The following is a 15,468-nucleotide window of genomic DNA, read 5'->3' as shown; positions in this document are numbered from 1 at the left end:
GAGACAAGTTCACAAATTATATATTCAAGAAATGATCAAAATATGTTTGTCTAAACATAAATAACAGAATATGACTTAACTTGGCCTTAATTATAGATATTGTTTTTGTAAGATGATAACAAATTAAAGTAAATGGAAAATAATCACCCCTACAGATCTTCGAAACCCTAACATTTCAATCTATAAAACGAAAAATTACTTCAATAAATCGGAAAGGATTAATGACAATAGTATACCTTTAATTTATATGAAATGAAATGCTAACAAATTGGTGTAGAAGGCCGAAAACTTATGATTTTTAAAGAGTTTGGCGCGAGGGTGAAATCTCTTCATTTATTGAGGAAGAAAACGTTTGGGATTTGAATTAGGGTTAAAATGGTAATTTTCATTGCTGATTGAAAATTAATCTTCTAACATTTTCAAAGAATCTCAGGGTCGATCTCGACTGGGAAGGAAGAAAAGAAACTATTAGAACAATTTGTCAAAAATGTGCTAATGGTGAAAAATGAAAACTTTTTGGGTTATTTTTACAATTTTCCAAAAGAGAAAAAAAGAAAAAAGTAAAAAGAAAGCATTCTTATGTTAATTAACTTGAGAGAGAATGAGAAATTTGCTTTGATGGAGATTTTGTAGTCTGTGAAAAACTCCTCATCCCATCTTCATCGCCTCCTCCTCTTTTCCGGATGCCATTGAAGATGCAACATTAAACTTCAAATCCACACTTTCCAGAAAAAGCTGCCCGAAACTACTCTTGCTTGCCTGGATTTCTCCGTCGTTGCTTCCGCCGCCGCCGCCGGGAAATCCAAGCCGGAGCTCCCTCTGCTCGAAATTGATCATCCTCTTCTCGATTCCATCACTCCGCCGCTCATTACTCTTCGAATTCCTCTGTGCTTTCCTCTATTTCTCTTGTTTTTCTTATGAAAACGCTGACATCTCCCCCTTCGGTGTCAACGGAGGCTATCAGGTAATCTTTTTTCTATGAAGATGGTTATTTAAGCTGAGATTTTAAGTTACAACTTGAAGATTTTCTGTTTTCTTGTTAAGTTGCATCTCTGGTTTGTTTCTCATATGCAGGATTCAGTACTGAACGCAATGGCGTCATTTCTGCGAATTATGTCTTTGCTTTTTCTGCCAATCTTATTTGCTGTCTCAGCCATTGGATCAGTATCTGAGAGTGCAGAAGAAGATTTCTCTGAGGACTTATTGCTTAAACCCTTGCCTGATCGCAAGGTGTTGGCGCATTTTCACTTCCAAAGCACAGCTCCTTCGTCCCGCTCTAACTCCTATGGCCGCCACCACCACCTATTCCCCAAGGCCATTTCTCAGCTGGTACCTTAGTATTTCATTATTTCCTTTTCCTTTTCAGTGCGTGTGTTTGTGTGTGATGTATCGACTCTCTTCTCCTACGCCGTTTCGATTGAGTTCCTTGAAATTTTTAGAGAAGTGATTTTTTTCTAGTTGGCTGTCGAAACATGGTCAAAATATAGTGTTACGAGGCACAATGGACATTGCTCTAATTCCAAATAATGAAAGACCTTAAAAGGGCCGGTGAATTGGGTAAAATCAAAGGCGTTTTCTGGTCTCCTTGAGCCGGGTGGTGCTTGAGTGGGGAAGTGCTATGAAGAAACAAGAATGAATTGCCGCTTAGCATTGGGAGCTCTTTACTTTCCCCACATTGAGCACTGGAAGAAGAAATGCAGAGAGTTCAGGGTTATATTTGTGCGAATTGATGCAAGGGTGTCCATGTGTAGCAGTATTTGAAAAGGGGAAGAAAGATTTTGAAAACAATTTACTTCTTTATTTGGGCAGTGTACTTAGTATTAGCCTTTTGTTTTTCGTTGGATCAAGTTTACTGGAAAAACCTTCCCTCAATAATCTGGTTTCTGTAAGAGGAGGGCGTAAAATCTTAATCCTTCAGATGTTTTCTATTTTATGCAGCGCTGGTAGTTGCTCATTGATCATTTTGGTCTGAATTGGTGTCACCTAGAGAATAATTGATCATTTTGGTCTATTTTATGCAGCGCTGGTAGTTGCCCATTCATCTCCTTACTGAGAAGAGAATAAGTGCCAGTTCCATATAAATACTTAGTAGGATTGACCAAGCATATCAGGAGGCTCGATCATGATTGAGTGCACATTTTTCCAATCCTACTATGGGTTTGTGTTGGCTTCTCTGGATAACAAGAACTTGTAGATCTTCTGAATGAGCTGAGAAGGAGATTAATAAGCGTTAAACCAATAGTTTTCATGTTTCAAAATGAAATGACCTTGATAAGCTCTTTTGTAATTATACCTCTTTGTTGATCAATTCAAATGAAGACTTTTGTCCTCAATTGGTTCGTTGGTGATGTGTCACCCCCTAATATTTTGGTTCTTGCACTAGCTATTCATATTATTATAATTTTTCTTTCGTATTGAAGGAAAAGCTTGATAAACCTGCCTAATTCTCTTTGCATGAGAAAACCATATTCAGTCTCTGTCTGATTGTTTTTTCTTTCTTTCCATCAGTTATTTTTTTTCCTTCACATCAATAAGGTCCTATGAACTAATAAATGAAATAGATGTAATTATACTAGTACTAATGCATGAATTCCTGTCAACGCTTGCAAAGTCAGATGAGCTTTGGTGGAGCATTAAAGTATAAATTGCTTGTACAGGTTCATAAATATCGAATTAAGGAAATGGAACTGTCTTTTACACAAGGTCGTTGGCGCTATGATCGTTGGGGTGGATTTGATTCGATATCAAGCAGCAATGCAAAGCCTTCGGGAGTTGAGTTGTGGGCTATTTTTGACTTTCCACCAAATGAGGTTGATGCAGCTTGGAAAAATTTAACCCATTCACTTTCAGGTCTTTTTTGTTCTTCAATCAACTTCCTGGAGTCTTCAACTTCTTATTCTTCCCCTAAATGGGGCTTTCATCCTGCTTCTGGGAGTATGAGGTATGGTACATTGCCTCGTGAGGCTGTTTGCACAGAGAATCTCACACCATGGTTGAAGCTCCTTCCATGTCGTGACAAATCAGGGCTTTCAGTATTGATGGATAGACCATCTATCTACAAAGGATTTTATCACTCTCAGAGATTGCATTTGCTGTCATCTGAATTTGAGTCGAATGCTGTGAATTCAGCCATTGTACTTGACCAGACACTCACAGTTGTTCTTCAGCCTCACAGTCACAGAGGGATTTCGGGTTATTCAACTGCAACACAATTACAACCAAGCTGGTCTCTCAGCTCAATGTTTGGAAGGAGAGTCACTGGAAGATGTGCTCTCACCAGATCTAGTAATGTTTACATTCAGCTTGACAGAGGTCTCATGGCAGAACTGCAAGTCATGCTTGGGGAACAAGAGATGTTTGCAATTACAAGAGCTAGCTCTGAAGGTTCTAGAAGCAATCCTGCTTTTGAGTTGTCAACTAATCCTGATAGAGTACACATGGAGATAAGCAGCAAGGATGACAAGCACTTATCTGTCCTTTACATGTTTATGGTAGAGGAGAATTACGATGATTCTGAACCACTTGACTTGAGATTCACATGGAAAATTCCTGTAACTTGGTCTATTCCACAAGCACCATTACATGTGACCAGGTTTTTACTGGGTAGTGGGAACGAAAGGGGTGCTATTGCCTTACAGCTAAAATCTACAAAACCAAGTAATCAGTTGATGCCTGATACTGTGATCACAGACAGCTGTAGCCTGCTTGTTAAAGTATTTCAAGTTGTTCCTTGGTATATAAAGGTGTATTATCATACTCTTCAAGTATTTATCGACGACCAACCCCATACAATTACAAATGTTGTTGAGAAGATGCAAGTTTCACCTTCTAAAGATAAGGTTTCACCAGGGGTGATGGAGATGCTCCTGAAATTTCCTTGTGGCTTGAACTCAGCTGCTCTAACCATAGAATTTGACAAGGTATGTTTAATCATTTTCCCCAACTAGTTTGAGATGATGTTGCTAATCTGACTCTTCCTCACTTTATCCTAAGAGATCTTTGAAAGGTTCAAAATCTTGGAAACATGGAACCCTACCTTGGGTAGGGTGTAAAGTAGGTGTGGTTGTTAGACACATAAACTAGCATGCCCAGGACACATACCAGCTACATGATTTGTGGTGTCCAAGTTTTTCATTGATTTTTTTTTTTTTAGAGGAAATCTGGGTGGACAGGAAAAGAATGGAGGGTTTTTTCGACAACACATTGAAGACATGCTATATAACTTAGGATGCATAGAGAATGTGTTCTTTAGAGAAAGTGAAGACAGATGTTTAAAAAGATTATAGTTCATTCTCAACTATGAAATCAATAAATCATAAACCATTTTTGGGCTCTCGGTCTTGCCCCTCCTTTTGTAATATTAAATACGTTAAATTTTGAGGAAGTGCTGTTATTAGCTTTTGGTCTCTTCTCTTTATTGTCCCATGGGATTGTGCATGAAGTAAACTAATTCTGATAACATAGCAAAAATCCATTTAAAAATGGTACCTGCAAGGGTTCAGAATTGTATTAGATATCATCATCTGGATTATGCTAGATCCTATCCCATGTTCCTTAAGGTCGTCTGATTCTACCTAAAACCCCAATATAAATTACATGTCCTACTAATCACTTTTCAATCAATAAATGGTATGAATGAATTGTTCAGGTGTTAAACCAAATTCAAAACGGTAAAATTTTCAATTTAGCAATGATGTAATTTAACATTGTATTGGGGAAAGACATTTAAACTGAAACTCTTGTATTCATTTTCCATCTTTATACTGATTGTCAATGTGTTGGCTCAATTGGTCCAAACATACACATGGGAGAGAGTAATAAGGATTTATATCAGCGATTAAGGTATAAGCACATTTGACTGTGGTCTACAACTTAATATGATTTAAATAGAAGAGATTGATTTTGGGATCTTCATTCATTAGAAGTTGGCTTAGATTCTTGGCTGCTTGGCTGTCTGTTTATATGTTTAAATTACAGTTCTTATCGTGTACTTCACCACTTTTAATGCTTTGGGGCTTGTGTTTTCTTTTATTAGTTGAATTACAAATTTATGGTTAAATTACTAAGTTGAGTTTCTAAATTCCTAGAGCTGTGTTAGATCCTTAAACATTAAAAAGTGTCTTGTAGGTCCTTTATTTTTCAATTGTGTTGGACACCCTATTGGGCATGTTAGACATGTGTCCATGTGTCTAGACACTTTCCTGACACAGATACTCTCCGTGCATCCCAGTCCCCAACATTGACAAAATAGACAGATTCCCTCTCCCTCACTGTAGATAAATGTGATTGGAAAAGGAAAGTTAGGGAGTGGAAATCTGTCTAAACCCCTTCCGTGTGAGTTTGGGGGAGATTTCATAAACTCCTTGCTGTTTGTTTTATTTTGTTTCCTCACCTTTCTTTTTTATGATATCTTAGTCTCTTGTGTAAAACAGAAAAAGAACATAAGTTCTGCATATAATGCTCATTGGATTTGCAAAGGATTGCTTACGTCACTTCAGTTCTAAACTTTTCCAACCAGCTGCCATTTATGCATTGGATATGGAATTTTTCCTCTTTATTAGTTTAGAGTCCCATTTCTTGTTGTATTTATTGATTGTTATTACATTTTGTCCTTCGCTAGTAATCATCTTTAGTTTGTTATTCTAGAAAACTACTAGAATTTTGTTGTTTAGAAATAGACACATTTGTTCCCTTAAACTCCATAGTAGAGATAATCTTTGATTTAGCACATTTATTGTTTAGATATCTTTTTTGTAGAGACTGAAGCGTGGGATATTTGGACTTAATGACCTCTGTTTCCCTGATGTCTTTTTAGGGTTTTCTGCACATTGATGAATATCCCCCAGATGCTCATCAGGGATTAGATATTCCATCAGCTGTAATAAGTTTTCCAGATTTTTTCACAAGCACGCAGTTTGTGGAAAATAACTCTTCGAAATCACCAATCTTGTCGAAATGGCAGGTGATGTTTCCTGTTGTATCTTGGTAGCTACTGTTCTAGTATGTGATATACGCTTTATTTGATTACTAATTCCAGTTATGAATCTGCATCCATAATGCAGGGGCAGAGTCCCATTCTGTCTTACACAGAAGTATTGCTTGTTCCTTTTACCACTCCTGATTTTAGCATGCCCTATAATGTGATCACTATCACTTGCACGGTGCTCGCATTGTATTTTGGATCTTTGCTCAATGTCCTTCGGAGGCGTGTAGGTGAAGAGGAAAGATTTATGAAGAGCAAAGGTAAAACTGAGATTTTGTAGTGTGGTCTTTTCATTTTTCAATAGATGGAATTAACGCTATAAAGCACCAACACTTCTAAACTGACAAAGTGTCGTGGTCGACATACAAGCTCGCGTGTCCATTACTTTATTTTTATTTTTTTTGCTTTCCGACACGTCAGGGCACGCTGGTGACATGCCTAGGACATGCGGACGACACACCAAGGACGCTCCATATGCAAAAAAAAAAATTTAGAAAAATAATGAAACAAGACCCACTATCAGCAGCCCATTTTTGGGGCATTTTAAGCCAATTAAATTTAACCGTTCGGCCCAGTTTTTACACACTTTCTCCATTCTAACACTTCACCCTCAAGACTTAACCCATAGCCTAAAAAAAAAAAAATAACAAAACCACTACGCTACCTCTTTTTTTCTAACTTCATTGATGGCGGTGACTTCAACTTCAAGACCCACGATCGCTGACAACTTATGCGCCTTCTCTTACTATTTTTTTTCTTTTCTCATTTCTGTTTTTTTCACTTTCGTTTTTATCTTTCTTTTTTTTTTTTCATTTCTATTTTTCCATACTTTTTGTTAAATATATGTGTGCATATATTCACAATATGTCAAATTATGTACACATTTATTTTTGTAAAATAAATAGATAAATAGATAATGTGTCCCCAATATGTCATGTCCTACTTTTTTTGTAAATTGGCATATTGCCATGTCGATGTCGTGTCGTATTTGTGCAGTGTGTCAGTATCCGTACTTATCAATTAACAATGATAAATCCTAAGCAACTAACAACTGAGAATTAAAATGTAAAATTGTCTAAAGCTCAATTTTATGAAGATATTATGACAATATCTATAAAATACCAATATCAATAAATATTTTGTGTGGAAATAAGAAACTTATATAAAATTATTTCATATAATAGATTAGTTATAGATCTTATTGTTAGTATTTATAGATTAGTAGTATTTATATTTGAAATTGTTGAGACTGTTCTTGACGTTTTAATATTTGATTGATAGTTTTTACAGTTGACCCTTAATATTAATATCAAATATTGATTGTTGAAAATATAAAAGTGGCCATGGATGTTTGATTTCCCTGGTAATAATAGATGATACACAATCAAAAAATGAAATCCTTCTAGAAAACTTGTTTCACCCTCTCGTCTCATTTTCTCCCGTCTATATTTGATTTTTTTAAAAAGTTGGTTGTCTCCTTCTAAACCCTTGAATTCATGCTTAAACTGACATTTTTAGGTTGTCTTTGAACTCGTTCTTTACTTGTGTTTCTTTCTTGGGGCAGGAACGAAAAAGTTTCATGTTTCGCACCTTGTATCGAAGTTGTTGGCCAAACTTAGAGGAAGACAGTGGGAATCCTCCAAGTCACGATCACCTTCTTCAATGTCCAACTCAAAGTCAAAGCTGCTGTTTAAAGTCATTTTGGTAGCTGGGCTTGCTGCTGCTTGGCAATATTATTTTGGATGAGGTATTTGAGAATTCAAGGTCTGATGTTAAATGTACCATAGTTGTCAATTAGATCTTTCTTGATGTACATTGTGATTTCTTTTCTAACTATACCCCTAATTTTGTTGCAAGGGTAAATTTACACACTAGTCTGTTTGGATATAGATCATTTTCCCCGAGTATGACATTTTCAGAATACAAATGTAGGGCTTGTTTTGTTATGGTTATTTATTGGCATTTTAGATCATTCAAAGTGGCAAAGAAAGAGGAGAGATTGATTTCATATTGTTTATCTATGGTGACTCTCTATAATAGTATTGTAAATTGTAAATAGGCTATATAAATTTTTCTTAATATGTCGTTTTCAATTTCATCTCTAAACCGTTATAGTTAGAATAATATTATGACGGTGTTAAATTTTAAAGTGGTAGTTTTAAAGTGAGGTGACAAATTGTTATCATAATAATACATATTAATATAGTTTAGTTTATATTCATGTTTAACTTAGTGAATACAATACATTACAGATAAAAGAGGATCGATGAGATATTTTCAACTTGCGACTTTGCAAGCAAGGTTTGGAATAAGCTTCTTACTGCTATGGCTACTATTATCAACATTTCTACTTTTTCTATGCTGATGGACCATCCCTTTCAGGAAGATAATAATCTCTTGGTTTAGGTTGTTAGAGCATTTTTGTGATCTTTATGGATTCAAAGGACATCATCCTACCTTGTAACAAATTCCTCTCATTTGATAGGTTATATAAATTGGCTTTTATATGAGCTTTCTATTAGGACCTCGTCGATAACCTTCTTTTTACCCATTTTCTGTTCTTGTTCCTCATTATTTAAGAAATAGACTTGTTTGATAAACATTCCGTTTCTTGTTTCCAAAATTTAAAAACGTTTCTAAAAATTTGAGAGATTTTTGGAAACTAGAAAAACTAGTTCCGTTCCTCCCTCGCTCTGTTTCTTCGCTTCGTGTTTTAGGCTTCATCGACACTTTCTTCTCAACAAACTTCCTTTAATCTCTCAAGCTAAGGTGCCCACACGAGGTATCAATCTTTTGTCTTCTTCTTTTGACTGTGTTATCTCCGTAGGTATCCATCTCAACGGTGGTCATGATTTCAGCCACCGCAGACTGAATTTAGTTGGTTTTTTCTTAATCGCCTGTGTTTTTAGTTTTGGGCAAGTAATGACCATCATATGCGTTCTTTCCATGGGAAAAGGGAAGAAAAATCATGTATTCTTTGAGATACTTTTGTAGGAGTCGTTCAAATCGGTGGGTGAAGAAGTGATTAGACTGGGAGTTTCCTGGAAATAGTGAATGATGATGCTATAATACAAGAAAAATCATGCTCTCTTGAGTTACTTTTGTTGGAGTTGCTCAAGTCGGTGGGTGAATGTATAGACTATGTTCAATACACCGTGTTATCTCCACTTAGAAAATAGATTTTAGCCTCTGTTGGAAAAGGGAAGAAAAATCATGTACTTACTACTTTGAGTTTATATTATTCATCATCTCTCCCAATCTATTTTATCAGTTGAATGCCCAAACTTCAGGCAAACTGTAATACATACAACCGTGGTGGCTGTTTATTAGATTACATTTGACTTGATTACGGCTTGTTCTACGTTAGGTGGACAAGAAATTCTTTTCTTTCTGAAAAACTACATGCTCTCTTCTGAAAATTGCCGCCTTGTTTAAACTCGGTAAATAAAATCTCGTGATAATTCGAGGACATGAAGCTTTTTTCTTCCTCACTTCAAAAACAGAAACAAAATGAAAAATGTTATCAAATGAGTTCTTATTGTTTTTTTCTGCATGAGCAGTGTGCACAGTAGGCTAGCTCGTGCCCCAAATTCGGCCATTTTCCTTTTCTTCTGTTCCCAAAAAAAAAAGAAAAAAGAAAAAAGAAAAAAAAAAACTCTCTGTGAGCTCTCACTTGGTAGAATAAAAATGTGGAGCCCTTTGAAGGTAAGGTTATTCCACATTGGAAAATATTTAAGGTCGTTTGGAATTTGTTTTCCAGGTTCTTCCCTTTTGTTTATAACTAAAGGTATTGAAGAGATGAGAGACAGACAAAATTCTATGAAGAAATCAATTAGAATCATCCTTTGTTTTTTGGCATGAACAAAATATTTGGCAACGATGTGAAATCTTCATTTCATCAGATTTTCTATATGACCTTAAATTTACCTTAGAAGGAAAAACTGGACTAAGATGGTGAACAAAACTACAATTCTATATCAACCGATGGATTTACATATTGAGAATCACCATGGAACACAGAAAACATCTTCTTCATATTTACAAACCTCAACGATCAAAAGAAGAAAAAGTTGAGAAATAGGATGCAGTGACTTGAGGAAACCATCTGTTCATCTACTTCTCTTACATAAAGCAGAAACAAGTGTTTCTTCTTCTCTCATCCTTTTCATATTACTATTGAAGCTACACGAATATGCCATCCATTGGGCAACATTGGCTGCATCGCTTACTCCTCCATCTGATAATTCGTCAAAACCTGCATTATATTACAATCATTCGAGGGTCAAGAAGACGAAAGGATAAAACACTTAGCAAACTGTTAATATATGGAAAAGCCACCACAAAACTAGTCTTAATTAAGTACCCGATTTGGTTTCGTTTAACTTCAATTTCTTGAGTAAGATGACTTCTTCCATGTTTTGTTTTCTTTTGTAACCATTGGGAGCAAATTTGGATGCTGGAGAGTCCATATGTTTGCTTCCTGTATTAGATCAAGCGAGATAGTAGTTTCAAACTCAGTTGAGCTCCAAAGGTTGCCCTTTTTCCCTCATTAGTTTGTTTATATTATAAAGTTAATCTAATTCCTGAGCTTCTAGTGGATGTAAAGATAACTCCTGAGTAGTGGCCACCAACGCTCTAAGTTCTTTATCAAACTCATGTGCTTTATTTCCCATCCTCACGATAGTTTCTTAAACTTCTAGTTTAGTCCTTTTATTCTAAAAAGTTACAAATAACTATTTTAAACTTTGGATTAAGCTTCTTTTTAGTCCCTACTACTCATGTTAGAAGAATTCAAGTCAGAAAATAAGCCAAAAATTAAACACAGATGAAAATCATTCCAATTAATTTTCTTCCATACAGTATTAATGGTTTTACCTAAGTCCATATACTTCATCTTTTTGTTCTTGACCAAGTTGCTTTCTGGTTTTATCCTTACATTAACGTTGTCATCTTCTTCATCAGCCTTGCAACAATCTCCACTCACAATTTCCTGATGCCCATGAGCTCCTAAGGAGAGAAACAAAAAAGAAAAAGAAAAAATCACAACCTAATAAACCCTAAACAGAAACCAAAAGGGAGAAGAGAATGAAGAGAACTCACTCTTGACGCCAAGTTTAGAGAGCTTTCCATCAACAAGGAGAGCATCGTTGTCGGAGCTCCCAATTGGGAGGCGTTTAGTAGAAAAGAAAGAGAGAAGCGAGTTCCAAGTAACACAGGAGACGAGATCGAGGCCGCGGCTGAGGAAGTGGCCATTGAGCTTCAGCGATGAAGGGTCGAGGCCGAAAATGGCGGCTATGGAGCCGATATCGACGCCGTGGTCGTCAGAAGCGAGGAACGGAGCAATGGTGGAGAGTGAAGGGCAAAATAAATGGATGGTTCTGAGTTTCTGGGCTGTCTTCTCCATTGAAATCTCAAGCTCCTCCAAATGGGTATTTTCATTTGTTTGTTTGTATAGTGATGGCGAGGGAGTGTGTTGCGGATTTTGCTTCCGAATTGTCTCTGGAAGTGTCTCGGACTCTCGGGCCTTTGCGGAGACAGTACATGACATAGCTCTTCTATTTTTTTTTTTTTTTTTTTAAAAAAAAATTAACTAAATGGAATTTGCAATGGTGACCTTTTTAAATTACTGTATGGCAGCCTGTCACTCATTTTTATTATTTTATAAATATGGTAAAATTTTTAAATCTAAGATTTTATTTATTGTTTATTCAAAAAAAAAAAAAATCTTATTTCACCATATTCTATTTTTTTTCCCTCGTGTTTTCAGTCTCTCTCCCTTACGATTTATTTTTTATGCAATTTAAGAGATTTTTCTTCCTTTTTCCTTCTATTTTTTCATCCTCCCGCGAAATCCTTCATCGATATTTACAAGTTTATCTTTTGTTTTTTATTTGATTTCTATGATTTATTCATCTTGTTGCAAAATCCTTCAATCTCTTTGATTATTTCAATTTATTTCCTTTCCTTTTTGTTTCGATTTCTTCATCGCCTTCACTATCTTGCTCCTACATTCAAAAAATTCTTCGGCTTATTGATTATCGGTGGCATTACATGTTTTTCCCTCTTTTCAATATTTTTTTTCTTTTGTATTTTTAGGATTTGGTAGTTGAACAGGCTTTGATATATTTTCTCTGTTTTTTTGAGATATTTTGTAATAAGTTAAGTTGTAGTGATCAACATCATAATATGGAAGGTAGTTTTTTGTTTTGTTTTTTTTAATGTTATTTTCTTTCTTATTATATTACCATATATGGGAAAAGAAACATTTGGCAACAAATTGAAGGTTTGGGTATAAATATGGTACAACAAATTAGGAGAGAAAGACTACGTGTCAAATAATATTATAATTTCCAGTAAATCAGATTTGGTGTATTTTGATTTCCCTCCTCTAGTTTGTTGAAATTTAATGCGTTTTTGTTAGTTGATTGAAGAAATAAAGTGGGAATTGTTATTTGAAGTAGAATAGTGGGAGTGCATTTTTTAAGACTTGTTAGATCATTTTTCAATACTTTGTATGAAATAACAATTAGATTCTTTCCCAACTTTTTTTTTTCCATTTTCAAATCAACGGCCTTAATCAACTACCTTACCTGATTGTTGTAATCAGACAATAATCAGGTAGCAATTAGTATCACTTACAATTTGACAACCATTATTATATAGTCATCTGTATCATTGACAATAAGTATTAGATAGTAATCAGACGACAATCATATAGCAATTGGTATCATTGGCAATGAAAAAACATTTCATATCAAATAGCAATCAAACAACCATTAGATAACAAATCAGTATAAGATAGCAATTAGATAACAATTAGTATTAAATAGCAATCAAACATTAAGACAATAATCAATATCATTGACAATTAGTATATCATATAGTAATCAGATAACAATCATATAACAATAAATATCAAATGAAAATCATATAGGGATTTTCCATGTTTGCAAAAAACCATAAATTAGGGACACGCTCCAAATTTTCAATTTATTTTCTATTAAAGTTGCAATTGCCCTTATAGTCGAGTTTTTAAGATTGCACAAAAATACATGAAACCTCATTATATATATACATATGCATACATGCATATATATATTAAAGTTGCAATTGCCCTTATAGTCGAGTTTTTAAGATTGCACAAAAATACATGAAACCTCATTATATATATATGTATGCATACATGCATATATATATATATGTGTGTGTGTGTGTGTGTGTGTGTATATATATATATATATATGATGGAATGTACAAGCAAGCAACAGAAGCAATCAGAATCAATAAGCATTCTAATTACACTTAATTTGAGTTCTAAAAGCATGCTACATAACAATTTATCAAATATATATATATTATTAATATTAATATATATTTTTTAATATTAATATTAGAAATTCTGGTTAGATTGGGTCCATTCGAATTTTTCAAAAATCCCAAACCGAAAAATACAAAAAATAAAATAAAAATAATCCACCCAACCCAAATTTTAAACTAAACTAACCCAACCCAACCCTTTTAATTTGAGTTGGGTAGTCACAAATTGTTCGATTGTCGGGTCATTTGAACACCTCTATTAACTACTCCAAATCTTAAGTAGTTTAGATAAGTAGTATATAAATTTCATGAAAAATGTTTCCAACCCAAAATCTCCCTTCAATCATCATCCTAAAATCAAGGACGTCTTAAACTCTGTCAAATACATCATTTCAATGAGTTAACCAAACAAAAGTATAACGGCTAGAACAGACTAACCTCCTCTCTAAAATATAGAATCTGTAGTGTAGGTTGTAGTCAGTGTTTTTTAAGATTGCCCAAAAGAACATCAAACTTCATTTTATGTATATTTATATATGGTAGAGTTATAATAATATTTTCATGAAAACATAAAATGTTATTGCTAAATTGAATGTGATTTACTAAAATTATTATTATCATTATTATAAAACGTCATTTTATGTTTTCATTAAAATTATTATTATTATTTCTACCATATATATATATATATATATATATATATATTATATATATATATTATGCATGTATGCATATGTATATATATAATGAGGTTTCATGTATTTTTTGTGCAATCTTAAAAACTCGACTATAAGGGCATTGCAACTTTAATAGAAAATAAATTGAAAATTTTGGAGCGTGGTCCCTAATTTATGGTTTTTTGCAAACATGGAAATCCCTATATGATTTTCATTTGATATTTATTGTTATATGATTGTTATCTGATTACTATTAGATTACTAATTGTCAATGATATTGATTATTGTCTTAATGTTTGATTGCTATTTAATACTAATTGTTATCAATTGCTATCTTATACTGATTTGTTATCTAATGGTTGTTTGATTGCTATTTGATATGAAATGTTTTTTCATTGCCAATGATACCAATTGCTATATTTAATTGTCGTCTGATTACTATCTAATACTTATTGTCAATGATACAGATGACTATATAATAATGGTTGTCAAATTGTAAGTGATACTAATGCTTACCTGATTATTGTCTGATTACAACAATCAGGTAAGGTAGTTGATTAAGGCCGTTGATTTGAAAATGGAAAAAAAAAAAGTTGGGAAAGAATCTAATTGTTATTTCATACAAAGTATTGAAAAATGATCTAACAAGTCTTAAAAAATGCACTCCCACTATTCTACTTCAAATAACAATTCCACTTTATTTCTTCATCAACTAACAAAAACGCATTAAATTTCAACAAACTAGAGGAGGGAAATCAAAATACACCAAATCTGATTTACTGGAAATTATAATATTATTTGACACGTAGTCTTTCTCTCCTAATTTGTTGTACCATATTTATACCCAAACCTTCATTTGTTGCCAAATGTTTCTTTTTCCCATATATGAATATAATAAGAAAGAAATAACATTAAAAAAAACAAAACCAAAAACTACCTTCCATATTATGATGTTGATCACTACAACTTAACTTATTACAAAATATCTCAAAAAACAGAGAAAATATATCAAAGCCTGTTCAACTACCAATCTAAAAATACAAAAGAAAAAATATTTGAAAAGAGGGAAAACATGTAATGCACCCGATAATCAATAAGCCGAAGAAATTTTTGAATGTAGGAGCAAGATAGTGAAGGCGATGAGAAATCGAAACAAAAAGGAAAGGAAAATAAATTGAAATAATCAAAGAGATTGAAGGATTTTGCAAACAAGATGAATAAATCATAGAAATCAAATAAAAAACAAAAGATAAACTTGTAAATATCGATGAAGGATTTCGCGGGAGGATGAAAAAAGAAGTGGAAAGAAGAAAAATCTCTTAATTGCATAAAAAATAAATCGTAAGGGAGAGAGACTGAAAACACGAGGGAAAAAAATAGAATATTGGTAAATAAATTTTTTTTTTTTGAATAAACAATAAAAAAATCTTAGATTTAATTTTACCATATTTTATTAAAATAATTAAAAATGAGTGACAGATCTCTCTCTTT

General features: G+C 33.7%; 2 protein-coding genes across 3 annotated transcripts; one reads left to right on the top strand and one right to left on the bottom strand.

Annotated features, from left to right (window-relative positions):
- Positions 1-582: 582 nt before the first annotated feature.
- On the top strand, positions 583-8,000 carry LOC120085716 (GPI transamidase component PIG-T). The gene is made up of 6 exons (XM_039041872.1): positions 583-964; positions 1,075-1,329; positions 2,658-3,920; positions 5,816-5,962; positions 6,063-6,243; positions 7,548-8,000. Exons 2-6 carry the CDS (start codon positions 1,093-1,095, stop codon positions 7,727-7,729), a joined length of 2,010 nt encoding a protein of 669 aa, XP_038897800.1. The 5' UTR covers positions 583-964; positions 1,075-1,092; the 3' UTR covers positions 7,730-8,000.
- A 1,791-nt stretch (positions 8,001-9,791) lies between these two features.
- On the bottom strand, positions 9,792-11,617 carry LOC120085717. 2 transcript variants are annotated; one of them, XM_039041874.1, is made up of 4 exons: positions 11,084-11,609; positions 10,859-10,990; positions 10,347-10,463; positions 9,792-10,238 (listed from the first exon to the last, which is right to left on the bottom strand). In XM_039041874.1, the coding sequence occupies exons 1-4, from the start codon at positions 11,529-11,531 to the stop codon at positions 10,093-10,095; spliced, it is 843 nt and encodes a 280-aa protein (XP_038897802.1). In that variant the 5' UTR covers positions 11,532-11,609; the 3' UTR covers positions 9,792-10,092. The 2 variants fall into 2 exon arrangements, with proteins under 2 accessions (XP_038897802.1, XP_038897803.1); XM_039041875.1 differs by lacking the exon at positions 10,347-10,463 and having other exon boundaries at positions 11,084-11,617.
- Between the last annotated feature and the right edge of the window lie 3,851 nt (positions 11,618-15,468).

The sequence above is a fragment of the Benincasa hispida genome, chromosome 9 (genome assembly GCF_009727055.1).
Source record: "Benincasa hispida cultivar B227 chromosome 9, ASM972705v1, whole genome shotgun sequence".
NCBI lineage: Eukaryota > Viridiplantae > Streptophyta > Magnoliopsida > Cucurbitales > Cucurbitaceae > Benincasa > Benincasa hispida.
Note: the sequence above shows the minus strand (reverse complement) of the source record. Positions and strands in the feature narration are given on the sequence as shown.

Bases quoted from the DNA above. Each gene is read 5' to 3' on its own strand.
- LOC120085716 (XM_039041872.1), top strand. From the start codon at position 1,093: ATGGCGTCATTTCTGCGAATTATGTCTTTGCTTTTTCTGCCAATCTTA. The intron at 1,330-2,657 runs GTACCTTAGTAT...TTGCTTGTACAG, and splicing joins CCAAGGCCATTTCTCAGCTG to GTTCATAAATATCGAATTAA. The intron at 3,921-5,815 runs GTATGTTTAATC...ATGTCTTTTTAG, and splicing joins TAACCATAGAATTTGACAAG to GGTTTTCTGCACATTGATGA.
- LOC120085717 (XM_039041874.1), bottom strand. From the start codon at position 11,531: ATGTCATGTACTGTCTCCGCAAAGGCCCGAGAGTCCGAGACACTTCCA. The intron at 10,991-11,083 runs GTGAGTTCTCTT...TTCTCTCCTTAG, and splicing joins CTCTAAACTTGGCGTCAAGA to GAGCTCATGGGCATCAGGAA. The intron at 10,464-10,858 runs GTAAAACCATTA...GATCTAATACAG, and splicing joins GATGAAGTATATGGACTTAG to GAAGCAAACATATGGACTCT.